Source organism: Tachypleus tridentatus, chromosome 8 (genome assembly GCF_004210375.1).
Source record: "Tachypleus tridentatus isolate NWPU-2018 chromosome 8, ASM421037v1, whole genome shotgun sequence".
Lineage (NCBI taxonomy): Eukaryota > Metazoa > Arthropoda > Merostomata > Xiphosura > Limulidae > Tachypleus > Tachypleus tridentatus.
In genome coordinates, this window is record NC_134832.1 from 117860787 (window position 1) to 117877662 (window position 16876).

The 16876-nt window shown below is 31.7% G+C and overlaps 1 protein-coding gene across 1 annotated transcript in view; it reads left to right on the forward strand.

Moving 5' to 3' along the window:
* Window positions 1-16876, forward strand: part of LOC143223992 (uncharacterized) — an 83526-nt gene that overhangs the window by 50657 nt on the left and 15993 nt on the right. Inside the window, exons 15-22 of the mRNA XM_076452457.1 lie at window positions 99-250; window positions 2644-2760; window positions 8427-8755; window positions 10917-11064; window positions 11751-11828; window positions 12358-12506; window positions 16170-16346; window positions 16691-16814. Coding sequence (XP_076308572.1) covers window positions 99-250; window positions 2644-2760; window positions 8427-8755; window positions 10917-11064; window positions 11751-11828; window positions 12358-12506; window positions 16170-16346; window positions 16691-16814 — 1274 coding nt within the window. The remainder of the gene's footprint in view (window positions 1-98; window positions 251-2643; window positions 2761-8426; window positions 8756-10916; window positions 11065-11750; window positions 11829-12357; window positions 12507-16169; window positions 16347-16690; window positions 16815-16876) is intronic.

Sequence of the window (16876 nt, forward strand, 5' to 3'; positions counted from 1 at the left end):
AGCTATGTAGAAATGTCAACTTTCTAAATCCTGGTAAATAGTAGAATATGTAAACATAGTGGTTGCTTGGCTGATTCTAACCTTCTGACTCTTATTAGGGTGCTTCTGACTGCTGAAGCAAGTTTACCTGACTGCATTGATAAATCAAGACAGATACACTTTAAATGGACTGTGGACAACCCCAGAGTAAAGTATGACTTTAAAAGCCTTCATTCTCCAGTTTATCGAGTTACTCCCTATACTCTACCAGGTAATATTACTTTTAATATTTTAATCTTTATTTATTCTGTTCATTCCTTATGTATTGTAAGAAATTATTCTTGAAGGAGAAACTTTTTATTGTATTTATTAATTTTAACTGCTTTTAAGTTTCTTTCTATATTAGGAGTGAACAGCTTTACCACTAATTAAAGTACTTATTTGTTTTTACAGTTTTGCTTAAAAATTGAAAATCAATATTTATTTATTTGTACTATTTATGATTCCTTACTTGTATATCTTTTATATTTTGAATCAGCTTTTTTGACATTTTTTTTAGATTATAATGTCATATTAAACTTTTTTAACCTGTGCCAAAACTACTGATATGATAATAGCAGCTTTCAATAAAATACACCAGTCACAGTTTACACCACCAATGGAATCAATTATCTAAACATAAGAAAACTCATTTCTGTAACTGCTAAAATTTTCCATGTTATCACTATTGTTTCAGCTTTGTGCGATAAGTTATTATTAATTTACTTTAAAATGCAAAAGAATCCTGCAAGTTTAAAAAATTATAAACTTGTTATAATTTAAAATTAAGATACTGAAAAAGAGTGAAGGTACTTATTCCTTCTATTTACACAGACACTGAGCAGTACTTTTTTAACTATCCATTGCAGTTTGATCTATTGCAACATGATATTTTTCATCAGAATTTTTAACATGCAAATTCTAAAACTACTGAACTTTGACTATTAGTCATGCAAAGTAAGGTTTTTATGAAAATTAAAAGTACAATAAAAAAAAATTGAATTGTTTCATTAAATGAAATGTTCTATCCATTCTTTAGTACATGAATTGTTTCATTAAATAGAAGTGTTCTATCTATTCATTAGTACATGAATTGTTTCATTAAATAGAAGTGTTCTATCCATTCATTAGTACATGAATTTTTTCATTAAATAGAAGTGTTTTATCCATTCATTGGTACATGAATTGTTTCATTAAATAGAAGTGTTCTATCCATTCATTGGTACATGAATTGTTTCATTAAATAGAAGTGTTCTATCCATTCATTAGTACATGAATTGTTTCATTAAATAGAAGTGTTCTATCCATTCATTAGTACATGAATTGTTTCATTAAATGAAGTGTTCTATCCATTCATAAATACATTTAAATATGAAGATGAATGAGAGTGTCTATTATCATCCATTTTCATATTTTAAACTGTTCAGTTTAATACTAAGTTAAGGGTTTATTGTAATGCTTGAGCAAAACTCCAAACTTGTATTAAATTTTGTGCATGCACATGTAATTTTTTATCATTTTTTGTCATGTGGTTAAAATTACTTTTTATTTTGGTACTCTAACAGTTAACTGATCAAAATAAAGCATTTCAGAGATATTTAAATGATTCATATTATAAATATGGTGACACAAAATTAGTTACTTTATTCTGATGTCCCTTGAATTAATGTGTCTTGTTATATTTAGTGTTTTTCTAACTTATCCAAAAACATTATTTCTCAAATAATTCTCTATTAATAAAATTAATCATAGGAACTTTCAAACATTTATTTTCAAACTAATTTTACTCATAAAACAATTTTGTTGTTGTAACGTATACTAATCATTATGCCAACTTGATAATATTTATCTAAGAAAGACTAAATATAGAATGGGAAAATACATCAATTCAATTTTACAGATAATTAAATGTAAACAAACAAGGAATAATATACTAGTTGATTAAATATAATATCATACTAATTCTTCTATTTTATAAATTTTGAATTATAATTTATTTGTTTTCTGATACAAACTGTTGACAGTTTCATCATCAGATTATTATTTAATAAAAATTACACAGAATAATGTATTGTGTTGAACTGTAGATTTTTAGTTTAAAGTCAAAGGGAATTAATATTAGCAAACAATTATACTGATGAAAGTCATTTTTGGAACAGTTATTACTTGTGTAACAGGACTTTAAAATGTATAAATAATGATACTTTAACAATCTGTATTCATTTTTTTGTATTTGTAATTCTCTGTGTTTGATGTTAAATAGAATGCCAATGTTTGTTTATTTTGAAGACATTTTGATTTTCTGGTTTTCTCTTCCATGGTGTCCCCTGGTGGGACAGTGGTGAGTCTTCAGATTAACAATTCTAAAATTGGGGTCCGATTCCCCTCTGTGGATACAGCAGATACCCCAGTGTTGCTTTGCTATAAGAAAACAGTTACACACATTTTTCATGGTATTATAATAAAAGAAAATTAAACATAATGGAAAATAGTAGTATTTAAGTACAACTAACAAGTGTGCTGACTGTTGAACACAAAGATGATATTATAAAGCTTGATTTTATTAATTTACTTTTTGTCTACAGAACTGTGTGGTTTAAACATTAAATTACTAATTTTTTGCAGAAAATCAAAAAGTCCAATTAACTGTACAGTGTTTTCTGGATGGAAAATCAACTGAGTTTACCACTTCCTCAGTTATGCTGGTGACCACTCCATACCAATTAAAAGCTTCTATACAAGGTAATTGTATTAAAGTTATGCCATAGTTGAATCCAGTTCAAGGTAATTTTAGCATAGGTTTATCAACAATGATGTATTCAATACAAGCAGATGTTAGTTAAGACTTGTAACAATAGAATTTAGTACAAGGTAATATTAAACGAGACTTTTCACAGTTGAAAGATAACTCAAGGTAAGTTTAATAGAGCTTTGACAAAGATGAAAGCACAGGTAAAAGGTAATTTTATTAATATTTACCACAATTCAAAGACTGTATGAAGTAGCTATATTAAAATTACTGTAAGATATAGTTCTTTTATTTTTTCACAGTTCAAAGTTTATATACAAGATAATTGTTGAATAATCCTATCACAGGTCAAAGGTTTCATGCATGTCAGTGTAGTAGATTTCTGTTACTTTTAAAGCTTCTTTATGAGAAAACATTTGTTGTAGCATGTGATTCAGCCCTGTGGCTGGATTTTGAAGCTGAAAATCTGGGATTAAGTCTGTATGATAGCACAAAATAATCTAAACACTTTAAACTATAGCTTTAGTGTTAGAGTAACCATCAGTTTGTTGGTATGGATTGTGGGTAATAGTGTGCTACTGATTGATTGCCTTCCTTTCAGTTAGTAGTTCAAAATTAAGAATGGTGAAAGATAGCCTTAGTATCTTTACCATGAGTACAAAGTTTTTATGTGTATTTTGTCACAGTTAAAGGTTTCTATACAAGGTAATTATAGACATTCTACCACAGTTCCAGGCTTCTGTACAAGGTTTGTCACATTCAAAGAGTTCTATTCAAGACAAGTTGACTAGAGCCTAGTTATAGTTCCAGACTTTCATGTAAAACAATTTTAACAGAGAGTTGCTGTAGTTTAAAACTTCTGAATGTGAAGGTTTTATAAATGCTTGTATAAATACTGTATACTATATTAATGTTGCTGTTGATTTTTTCCATATTGAATAATAGGTAATTTAATAACACATTTTTTTAAATTAAAAGTGTGGCTTTAAAATGTTAGTTCCAATACAGTTACCTCTCTCACTGTTACAACCATTCTCAACTTTACTGCCCTCTAGTGCACAAATATTTATTTGCCACCAGTCTTAAATCCCACCTAATTTTACATATCTACCACGTGGTTCAACTTTATTTAAATATGCAAATTAGCATGCAACAACCCTCAACCAATAGGGGTAACACACACACACCCTCCTATTGTAGTTGACTTCCTCTATGCAGTTGAACCCAGTATTCACTTCTTAATTTGGCACAACAATGTTAAAACCCAGTGCTTGATTCCAGACATTTTGCTTTTCTTTAGTGCATTTGGATATTTTTTTACCAATTTTTAGATTTCAAAGTAATGATTATAATCCACTATTGAGTTGAATTTCTTTATTTGGTTGTGAATTTTGTTTCTTACTCAATTACCAGTAGGCAGTCAATATATTTGAATTCAAAATTTACTACTACACCTACAATGGCTGCCAATGGTGCTGCTATTCACAAGCCCATAAAAACAACTGCATGTGTGGAATTATTTATGGTCAGAGAAAGCATTGGCTGTAGTTAGTTGAGAAATGGCTTCTTTCTTGCAAGCTGAGGTAATTCCTGATCTACAACCAATTTTGCTATTACCAGAGGACCTCAGTCAGAACAATACAGAGTTGGACAGCTCACCCCCTCATCATTTCTTTGTTGCGCAGACATGCTCTTAACTGGTTGAAGCACCTAGACCTCAATAACCATTTTTAAACTTTGTCACATATGCGCTGTGTTTTGTCTTTTTCACCCATGTCATCTGAGCACTTCTCTTTCTGAGTCTTTTTATTTCCCACTTTGTTTGATTTTAAAACCCATGCCAAACGTTTTCCAGGCCAATTCTGTGCAGGAGTTAGTATGCCATGCCCCCCAGAGGCTCTTTCACGTGCATTCATATTTCAGCAAATCCTTTCTCAGTGGGCAACAACGCTCTTTTGATGTTTGTCATCCATTCATTCAAGGCTTTGTTTCATTATCCCAAAGGTTTTTGACAGAATCCTCTACCCTCCTACTCACCAACTTGTCATTTGTCCTTTCTATCCACACTTGGCTCACATGTTTGTGAGGATTTGAAACATTCTCCAGTTGCCTTTCAGTATACTTCTTCCTTAATGGCTTTCTTTTTCTTCTTCAACTGATATTGCTGTCCATGCTGAGAGATTTAGTGCTCAATTACATGACAAGATAGCTAGGCCTTGCTCCCCAAGTTTGTATGAACAGCATGCTTTCGCTTATCACCTCCAAAAGAACATAGTTAGATTTTCAAAGATTTGATTCACTTTTGGATGCATAGGGTTCAAAACTTGACCCTATGATCACATTGAAATCATGAATTGATGATGCCCATTTGCATTTTTCTTTTTCATCATTGGCCTCTAGACTTTCTTTGGCTCCTGTTGGAGGCCATGATGGGACTATTCCTGATGTATCCCAACACCCAGTTTCTGCTTCTCAATCTCTTGGTACTCAGAATAGATTCTTTCTTTATCTTTGAGGTTCCTCTCTTCAGGCAGACTGTCACCAATGGCACTGGTGAATACTCTATATGAGTGGGGTCTGTGGGAGTAAGGTTACAACATTTCCTGGATATCTCGAATTCCTTCATTACAAATCCATGGGTACTTCAGGTTCTGGCATCATGGTTGGTCATTCGGTTCATTTCTGCACCTCCATTATCCTCCCAACCAGTGGTATTCTTACATCCAACAGATTTGCAGTGTGGATCATTGTCTTAAGGCTATCAGACAGTTATTGGTCAAGATGCATTAGTGAAAGTGTGAAAGATGCAGAATTTTATGTAGACTAGTCAAAGGTGACTATGAAGGTAATCTGACCTACGTTGGATATTGATGAGGTTCATTCATTGATGTGTAATTTTATGTAGACTAGTCAAAAGTGACCATGAGGATAAACTGATCTATGACAGATATGGATGAGGCTCATTCATTGACCATGTCATCACAAAGAACAACACACAAAATTGTGTTATGAGAATGTATATTGTTAAAAGAATTGAATCTAAACATCTACCAATAGAAGTGATGTTGAATGATGAAATGGGGCATGAGGAGGAAGAGATCCTTATGACTCAGTGGCACTATAAGTAGAATGCAACTGAAATATGAGAGTATGTAGCCAACCTCAAATGTGAATTGGTGGAAAATAAAAAATTAGAGACAAGGGAAGAAAATTCCAGGTTTTCAATGAAATTAAGAAAAATATCAAGGAAATCAAGATAAAACATAAGACTAGAATTAAAAGCAAGTGTTATGAAGATAGCAACTACAAGGAGAGGAAACACAGACTGGTAAAAAAAACTACTGTGACAATTTAAGAAGACAAGAGAAGAAGTTGACAGGGGTCCCCACGAAGAAGCCTCAGGAAGCAACATTGGGAACTGCAAATTCATAAGAAAGACAAAATTTTGAAGAAAATCAAGATGAATAAGACAGTAATCTCTGCTGGCAGTATGTTAATAAGTTTAGAAAACATCCAAAAAGCAAGATGTTAAAATAAGTACACACCAGTGGAGATAACACTGTGCAATTACTGGCAGAAGAAGAGAGAAGTAGCAACAACTGGTGATGAGAACTCCAGCATAAAGAGTTTCCATTTGAAAATAATGAACTGAATTGTGAATTTGAACAATGAAAATTGACATAATCAATTAACAAAGTAAGAAATGGTATATTTCTGGGTGAGAACATGGAAATCAACAAATTTTATAAGGCACTTACATGGGAAATCAGAGAGAATCTTGCAAATTGTTAATAAGACCTGGAAGAGTGGGGCCTGCCCTGACAGTTGATAGGATGGGCTAATTTGCCCAGTCTGCAAGATTGGTGAGAAAGGCAATCCAATGAATTTTAGAGGATTCACATTACTGAACACTGTACAATATATTGTTCAACATGACAGCTAAATGGCTTTTGGACTGACTTGAAAAAGAAAGGCTAATTAAGGGAAGTTATAAGAAATGAGACATTTTTTGTTGAATACATTAATCCAAAATAAGATAAACAGAATTGGAGAAAGATTGTACAGATGGTTTATTGACTTTAAGAGCAGCTTTCGAGAAGATAAGTAGGAAGAAGCTGTGTGAAAAGATCTGGAAAATTTGAATTAGAGAAAGAACATATAGAATGATCAGAAGTATTTATATTGAAACAAGGAACACTATCATTTCATTAAGAGGATGATCAGATATGATTTAGACTTGATAAGGAGAGAGACAAGGATGCCCTTTAATCTCTGTGTTACTTATTATTTTTATTAATGATTGAGAAGATGAACAAATCACAAGGAATATTAAAGGAAACTTGGAAATAAAAAAAAAAATTAAATTCACAGATGGCATTGTTGCACTGGCAAACCATATAAACAATATGAGAGAAGTGGTTAAAGCATGTGACAAGAAATGATTTGATTATCAATTTGGAAAAATCAAAGATTATGGTATTCCATAAAGGAGGGAAGCTTAGTAAAGAAGATAAGTGGACATAAGAGAGTCAGCCTACTGAGGTGGTCAACAAGTATAAGTACTTGAAAGTTTAGCTTTCTACAAAAAATGTTAGCCTAGAACATGTTAAGGAGCAAAGTGGAAAGGCTTAAAGGATCATGGAAATTGAAGTATTATAAGACATATTAAAAATATGGTACCACAAAAATAATCTTTAATTACTGATCATTAACATGAAAAAATTTAATAACAGATAACAACTTTATAAGTGTAAAAGCATTAGAAGCTTTTAAAAAACACATTAAAATCATTAATATGTTTACAATTTGAGTATATACAAGCTGGAAGAAACTAAATTGCTGAGAATTCGGTCAATCAAACAAATTAAAGCTTACTGTGCTAGACAATGTTGAAATGGTATGCAAAGACAGCCAGACTTTTTTATTTTAGCTAGAGTTTGTTATAATTAAGTAGGAGTTATTTTTGTCTAAGTAGATTAAAAACTTAAAGGTGTTACATATTGTTAGATTGTTATAGCATGTCATGGGATTATTGCATAAAGCTAGCATGACAGAAGTTGATACAATAGAAAGGTGTGTAAGTAATGTCAAAACCCTAGAAAGCATGTTATGCTTTGACAGAATTAATCATATCAGATGTACAAGTGAGCAGATAATTTGATTATAAGAAAAAGTACAGTAAATATTATCTTTGAAGAATGTACATTAACTGTTCATAGAACCTGCTTTTAAAGAAAATGTAATATTTATTGGTGATTTGTTTTTTTAGAAAAACAGTAGATTTTGATGAACAATCTTTATAGAAATCACCATAATTATTTTCAGAATTTGTTGCTTTACAAAGCATGGTAAAATTGTTGGTGGAATATGGCTTTGAAGAAAGAACAATGATTATTAGCAGAACTTTGTCCTCTAAAAACAACAGTAGGCTGCTTTAAAGAATCTGATCTTACCAAAAGTACTGTAAGTTTTTACTGAACATACAGAAAAAAAAATAGTTGACAGTGTTTATTCATAAAGAAAATGTATAATTATTGATTTGATGGAAAGTAAAGTAATTGTTGATTAAAACCTTTTTATCAGAATTTTGTTTATAGGAAGCACATTAAAACTTAGAAAAATAACCTTAGTTATGAAGTTTCAATGCTGTCTTTTTCAGGATCCTCATCCCGAGTTTTGGGGACACAGAGTGGAATTTTACACTTTGATGGATCAAGTTCTAGTTACAGACAGTTACCATTGGTTTATCAGTGGAGTTGCCACACTGATGACAGACAGCCATGTTTTAATCACAAGGATATGTCTAACAGCAGCCTGCTTATTCCAAGAGATAAACAAAACCAACCAGTGCTTGAAATAGATTCTCAACTCTTGAAGTCAGGAGAGAAACTAAATATTGGGCTTAAAGTGTTTACTGCCTTAAATAATTCACAGAGTAGTGAAGTTTCTACAGTTGCAGTCTATGTAGTCGATGGAAATATTCCTCAGGTAAAAAGACCGAAATACCACCTAACTGGTACTTTGTAAAGAAGAATTGAACTCTTATTACATGTAATTGCCAAACATAAGCTACTTTAACTTTCTTTCCCTGAATAGATAAAAAGAAAGAAACCCTTAAGTCACCTTAAAATAAGCTTTATTCAATATGACAGAGTGCAATGTTTAAAGTTGGATTCATCAACAATGATTCTACACTTTATACATTTTAAATATTAATTCTAAAACATACTCACTATCCACTGACAATACAGTTATTCTTTGACATCAGCTTTGCTTATCTATGCACTGTTTTTTTGTGATTTGGACTGTTGCACAACACTTAAATGCCCTTGACAATATCTAGTTGTAAACTTGTCTATCTTTGTTAATGTGCCTTCTATCCTGGTACTGTATATAAGTACCTCACTTAGATAATGTAACCACTTTTTTTCAATAAAGCCTTGGTCTCAGTTTTTTCTGATGAAGTGTTAAACATTGTCCCTTATGGATTTCAGTAAAATTATAATTCCAAAGCAGAAAAACTTTATTAGATTTGATATTTGCAGGTATGAATTTCCATATTACTCTTATCAGTAGGGTGGCTAATCTGACCTCCTGTACTCTTCCTTTATTATCTTGTGTCTGTCTACAGTGGGAGACATTCATTTGGTCTTGGGTATTTTCTCCAAGGTTCTGAAGTTGTCTATTTGATGATCCTGGGGAAAATCTGGATTCTGTTTTCTGACATCTTTCTTTACTATGTCAGCTTCTCACGAGTCCAATTTGGATCCTACTTCTCCATTCTTATTTGGGGGGAGAAGACTATTTAGCTTTTCCTACTTCTTGATTTTTCTGGTTCAGTCTGGAAGACTTACCATTTTATTATGAGATGGAATAGATAGACCTTGTATTCTCCTTTTCTGTTTGCTTGCCTTGGTTTTCCATTTCCAAGCTGATGTCATAAGTTAGTTATTGACATGTTTGTAAAATTTCTCTCTCTCTCTTTAGGTCCTTTTTTTTATACTTCTAACCCTTTGGCAACTAAGAAAGGAGTTACATCTATTTCTGTTATTCTTTTGCCATCTGTTTCTCAGCTCTGAGCATTAGTTTTGATGTGTTAAGAATGAATTGTGGAACCTCAACTATCTTGTTAGGGCCAGCCTATAATGATTACTCATACTATTTCACCCTTGATACAGGAATGCAGTTCTAGGTGAAGAGCATACTTGTTCTGGACGTAGTATGGTTGTCCCACTTGTGTACCACCTTTATTTTGATGCACCACTGTTCTGTACAAACACTTCCTGTATGAATCATGCCTGCACTGGCCCCTCCACCTTCTCAACGTGGGATTCTAGCTGTAGTATTAGTGAATGGTATGTTTTGGAAGTTAACATTTTCTTAAAATGAAAATGTATTCTCAATAATACCTCTTCTGACAGTCTCCTGCCCTGCCTCCCCACTAAGGCCTTGTTTAAAATCTCAAAAGTGATTGCATTATCTAAGAGAGGTACTTATATACAGTACTAGGATAAAAGATACACTGACAAGATGGAGAAATTTGCAAGTTAGATATTGCCAAGGACATTTAAATAGAGTAAAAAACTGAAGCATGCATGATCAATGCTTTAATAAGTAAAGCCAATGTCAAAAAATAGCTTTATTGTCAGCAAATATAAACTTACAAATGCCTTGTCATAATTATACTATTGCACAAATAGTTCAGGTATTTTCAACTGATGGAGAAATGCTCATTTTAGTTTTAAAATATTTGTGTTTATTATGCATTGTCAACAGGTGATAAATGTAGTTTTAACTATATCCGTCTAGTGGTTTAGTAAGTAATTTTGAGGATGAATGAATAAAGTAGTTTTTATTATTCTTCAAAACAAAGTTGAATATTTGATTACAGTTAGAGATATATTTAAAGAAGACATAAGAAAGTAAATGTGTAATCTTTGTTTACAAATGTAGATTGTTGCTTTTTGCCTTTAATAGATGAATATATTTATATGTATGGTATATTACCTGCAAAGGAAATCAGACATCATATTTTACTTCAATCAATCATTACAGAAAGTACTTTTATCACATTTCTGTGGTAAAATAAAGAATATTTTCTAGAATTAACTCTTATAAATTAATGTTTGTGTCACTTATTATTGTGCAGGTTGTCATTCAGTCAGTAACTGTCAATGGAAGACCTGTAATGTCAAACTTCAGCCATTTCAGTGTTCATGCTGGAGTTGCTGTAAAAGTAGAAGCCTCAGTCACTTCATACAAAATACCTATATACAATGTTTCTTGGAATGTTAGAGGTAGATGCCAACATTGTTCTTGACTGTCATTACTATATAACATGTCTATAAAGTTTACTGTGCCTGTAGTTAATAATTATATCATTGCACAAGGTTTCTTGACAAAACTAAAATTTAGATTTTTATGGTTTTTTTTAAAATAGAGACTAATTTTCTCTCTTCCATGTAACAGTATAAATGTTATAGACAAAAGTATACTGATCAACATTAGTTTTTTATCATATTGGATCATACTAACTACTCTGTAATTTAATAACATTTTCTTACATTTAAAACAGTTCTCATCTGGTCAGTGTTATGTTTTATTGAAATTGGAAAATAAAACCTCCAATGGGACAGCAGTAACTTCACAGACTAAAATCAAGGGTTCAGTTCTCTGCAGTGGACCCAATAGATAGCCCAATGTGGCTTTTCTCTAACATTTTACAAACAAAACAAATGCCACGTAACATTTATTTTAAGTTCAAAATTTAAGTAATAAAGCTATAAAAATGAATTTATGAAATTATTTTAAAAAATTGTTTTAGTAAGTTTTTTATGTATTGCTCTCCACAAAAAAAAACAATCCAAAAATACTAATATGTATGATTAGAGATAATTGAAAGAATTTAATTCAAATTATTGAACATAGAGACCATTAAGTAAAACTATATTTTAATAGTTTGGTTGCTTTTGTACCTTTTTAGCACATCCACTCACATACAGTTATAGTGTTGGTCTCATAGGTAAAGGACATGGAAAGACAGAACTCTGCATACCAGAAGGTAATTTAATTTAGACATGAACTGGTCTAAATATTTTGTTACTGGTTTGTGATGTTTTAAGCTACTCTTGTTTTAATAGTAAGTGAAGTTATTTCAAAATCATGAAATTTGTTTATATAAATCAACACCTTATATTGGAAGTGTATCATATAATCATAAAAATAAATACTTCCTCTCTAAGCCTGAAAGATTTAATTACATCATTTCAGAAAATATAAAACAGTATAGTTATTGTTTTATAGGTAATGGTTGTCATGAATATCCAAAGAAAGGGAGTAAGCCCAAATTATTAGAAAACTAAAAAAATCTTTAATACTAATTAATTTTCTAAGAGACTTCTATTGTAACTAGTTTTTATCATCATTATTCATTGAAGCTTTGTTATAAATATGACATACAAATAATAGTTGTTTTTTTCTTGTTCTTTTATAATGTTTGATAACTTTAAAAAATTGAACAGACATTTATTAATGTCACTAAATAATTACATGAGTAAAAAAACAAATATAATTTAATTTATGCTTCTAAGGAACTTTGGTGGGGCATGGTTTATATGAAGTTACAGTGACTGCATGTAATGAACATGGAGGATGTGGTGTGAATAACCTAACATTGTATGCTTTGCCATCTGTCTCTCTGTGTCAAGTTAAAGTCAATTCATTTACTGCATTTGACTGGGTAAGTTTAATCATTTACTATCTTTCATCTCATATTTATTTTCACAAACAGAAGAATTTTATTTCAACATAACTTATACCACTGTCAGCTGTGAAAATTCATGTTTTTATTTTTTTTTTAATAAGTACATCTTTCATAACATTAAACCAAATTATTCAAGTAAGTCGAATTTTCATGGCTTTCAACAAAACAAATATCCCTAGTCCTTTTGTATTTAAAAAAACTTGTACAATGATGGTTTTGGGTCCCTCACGTGACATCTTCTGTAACATTATTAAGCAGCTAATCAGAGTCTTTTACAAAACCTATCCTTAATTCCTTATTCTATTCTCAAACATAATTAACATCAAACAATAACTGAATATTCAGTCCTTCCTAACTGTTTTATATATGTGTGTGTGTGTTTTCTCTAAATTATGTTTCTTAATTGAGACTAATTTTCTGATAAATTTTCGTGTTCTAACTTGTTTATGTTTTGACTTTTTTTTTATTCTCTTATATTCGGTTTTTGGTTTCATCTCTTTTATCTTGTGTTTGTTTATCTTTCTAATTTCATGATTTATTATGAGAATTATATTTAGCTGTTGAGCCCAGTAAATCCCACCAAGTTGATATTTCAGCTTGTGGGTTCCATCTTGACCTATGTTGAGTATTTCAATATCACATCTCTTTGCCTTATTTCTTTTGAAAACCTAGCAGTTATTCTATCTTTGAAGGCTCTTTTCTTGGCTATTCTTGGCTTCAGCAAACCATGGATCTATTGTTAAATCATTGATGTTTTCTTGGCTCTGTCATAGGTCTTCTTTCTCTAACTGAATTTTTCCTCCCTACCAGGCCCAGCGTGGCCAGGTAGTTAGGGCTCTTGACTAGTGATCTGAGGGTTGAGGGTTCAAATCTCCATCACACCAAACATACTTGCCCTTTCAACCATGGGGGCATTATAATGACACAGTCAATCCTACTATTCACTGGTAAAAGAGTAGTCCAAGAGCTGGCAGTGGATGGTGATGACTAGCTGCCTATCCTCTAGTCTTACACTGCTAAATTAGGGACAGCTAGTATAGGCAGCTCTTGTGTAACTTTGCACAAAATTAAAAAAAACAAACAATGGGCTGCTGTAGGGTGGAGGTTCAAGAATTTTGCAATTAGTCTCTGTGCATATATTTCAAAAACTAATAGACTGATTTTTATAAGTTGATAAGTTAGTATTTGACAGTTCTTCCCAAATTTGGTCAAGGTACATTTCCACATCTTGACTTTGAATCATTATTTTATAATGGGGTGATAGGGCTTTTTTTTTTTTTTAGATTTAGGTTTATAAACCTACAAAGTATTGTACCAAATTTCATGGGTATATAAAGACTGAGACTCCTCATCACACTACACAAAAATGATCCAAGTCTTTGAGCATTCTGGATCTCAAAAGGATTTCCTGAGTTTTCCAAGGTGAAATGTTACTTTATCCAATATTAGTATATGCAATCTCAAAAAGAAGCAGTGGGGTGAAGGTGTGCAATCCCTCTGATTGCTTTTATTGAACTTTTTATGTTTCATTTTATTTCGTCATTGTTAAAATGAAAATGTAATATTCCTGTACACTGATGTCCAACAGATAAAAACGTATCTGATGAACACAGAATTAAGTCTGTTGAGTCAGAAGTAAATGGAATGTGAACAAAGGGTTAAACACCAGAGAACACGTAAAATAATTGTTTTATTCACAGTGAATAACTGTGTTCTGACTAGTTTCTGAGCACAGTGAATAAGGCTAAGAGGTAAGATTTTATGTATATTATTCATTATATGGTAAAGTGTTCTATAGGTACATACCTTAAACATATTGCTTCCTTCTCTCTCTCCTCACAATTTCACTTGGGTAGTGAATTCAACTGTTGTTTGATGTCAAAGTATTATAAGAAATTATTGGTAATGTGAATAGAGGATACACATTAACAGCTGAAAGCAAAAATTATTATGGAGAGTACCTACAAACACAACGTTGTGATTTAACAAAATGTGATTCAACGGATAAGTACTTGGTTAAAGCTTGTTTTACTATAAAAATGTAGTACTTAGTTGGGTTGAGTGGTTTGTTCTTAGCTATGGTGATTGCTATCAAACACCAATGGATGAAATGTTCATCATTCGAATTAATACATAATCCTTGATAATATTTTAGACACTGAATAAATCAAAGCTCAATAATCTGTTGTCAAAGTTATTAAATACAAGAAGGTTTGTGTCATGTTTCAAATTACATTTGTTAAAATGAGTTAATTTTTGAAGTTGTAATTTAAAAACTGACATATTTTCAGTTGTGTTTGTTAAAGAAAAAAACATTATTTCCAATACAATACCATACCTCCTCTCATAAGTAGCTTTTCTCTATTTATAATGAATACTCCTGTCATCTTAAGCACCTTCTTTTCTATGCAGCCCTTAAACACTTTTCAATAGGCAATCTAACTGGCATAATGTATTTTAGTTTGTATTTTCAGATTAAATATTTAATTCATTGATTAGGTTTACTGTTTATTATATGGCCACATATTTCTTTTCATCCATAATTTTTCAAACTTTTACAGTTTTATGGATTCTGTTTTGAGAAAAATAATCTTTCCAGTCAACTTCATTGGTTAAGCACTTGCAATTCCATATGTCATATATCACAGCTTCTGTAACTACTGTGGCTGATTTACTGGCTACTTCAATGGCATCTAAGCACTTGCTCAGTAAGTACTTGCTTGGGTTTGTTTGGAGTTGGCTTCTCTTATCCAGTCTTCTGAGTTGCCTGATGATTGTCCTCACATACCATGCAGTAGTTTGCCTGCACATGTCAGTGAAGATTTGGACAGCCTGTTTCTCTCTGCTGTCTGTGCTTCACAGTTGTGTGTCATTTTGGGGCAGGTGATCAGGCCTCCTTCCCCATTTGTAGACTTAATCAATCAGGTATGTTATAGTTTTGTCCTTACCTCTAATTATCCATGATTTCACTCTTGCCCTTCTCAGTGACAAGCTGTTGGGTCAGTATTTAGTATTTTTCCCCTCTTCAGATATCGAGTTTCATGTGAGTAGTTTTGGGAACCAAATGCCTTCAGGTGTCAGTATACCTTGATCTCTATGTACACTATATGACTGCTTTAGTATATCATCATTCTGACTTTCCCCATTTAGACTCATAGCATTTGAGGTTGCTTGTCCCTTTGTGGAGATCAGGCTCTAATACTTTGTGCTAATAACAATAGGAGTTGCATCACACTGTTATTGATGAAGGGTTGCTGTATGATCATTTGCATGATATGCAGATGTCTCACTTGAATACACATGAGGAGGGTAGATGGTAGTATCAAGTCCAACGTTGAGCAAAAATTTGTGACTACAGAAGGCAGTATAACTAAAGAAAATCTGTTTGTGAGTGGAGGTCAGTATTTTCAGTTTAGAAAAATATTAACTTGAAATTTTGATTTATGTTACTTGATCAATAAAATAATGAGAAACAATACTGTTGAATTATACACGCAGTATAACTTATTAGATCAGTATTACTGTTAAATTTTGGCAAGCTTTTATTTATGTATAATTCTGAATAAAATAAAAATTTAAATTTATAGGTGATTTACAAATATCTACTCATTATATATAGATTTCTTGTCCGATTTGCAGGCAACCGGTTGGGTATATGGTTGTTCAGTCCCTCTTGATAAAGCTCCTCTAACTTATCAGCTGTACATAAAATCTAATGAAATCTGGGTTCCTGTTACAAAGCCTCAACTATCTAGCGTACTTACTTTTTTTGGGCCACCTGCATATGACAGTGATATATCCATCTTTGGTGCTGAGGTAGTAATTTCATGATATTTGTTACAGCTCCTTCTATGTGTTAATATTTTAATTAAAAGCAAGTTCAGTCTGATGTGTATTTTAACTTGATATTATAACCAAAAAGACTTTTCACAAAATTATAGAAAAAGGTAAAAGAATATTTTTAAACTATGCAAATATAATTATATTTCTTGATAAATATTCTATGTATACTGTTTTCAGAATAGTTAAATATCCACTGTTAGCATTTATTTTTAAAATAGCTTAAAACCTTCTCCAGCTAAGTCATGCAGCTAAGACAATATTACTTTTAACATTACTGTGCTGAAGATTTCTAAGAGTTTAGTGTTTTCAAATCTTAGGTGTGTGACCAATTTTACTATTGTCAGTGGTTCACTTCTAATCCTGTTCAAGTCGAGTATCCTCTAAATATCACACACCAAGTGATGCTGATGATGACACAGTCTGAGAAAGCTTATGCTTCAGGTAATAAGCCAAATTTGCTATATAATGTCTTTTCCAACTGTTTTTTATATGTATAACTTTGT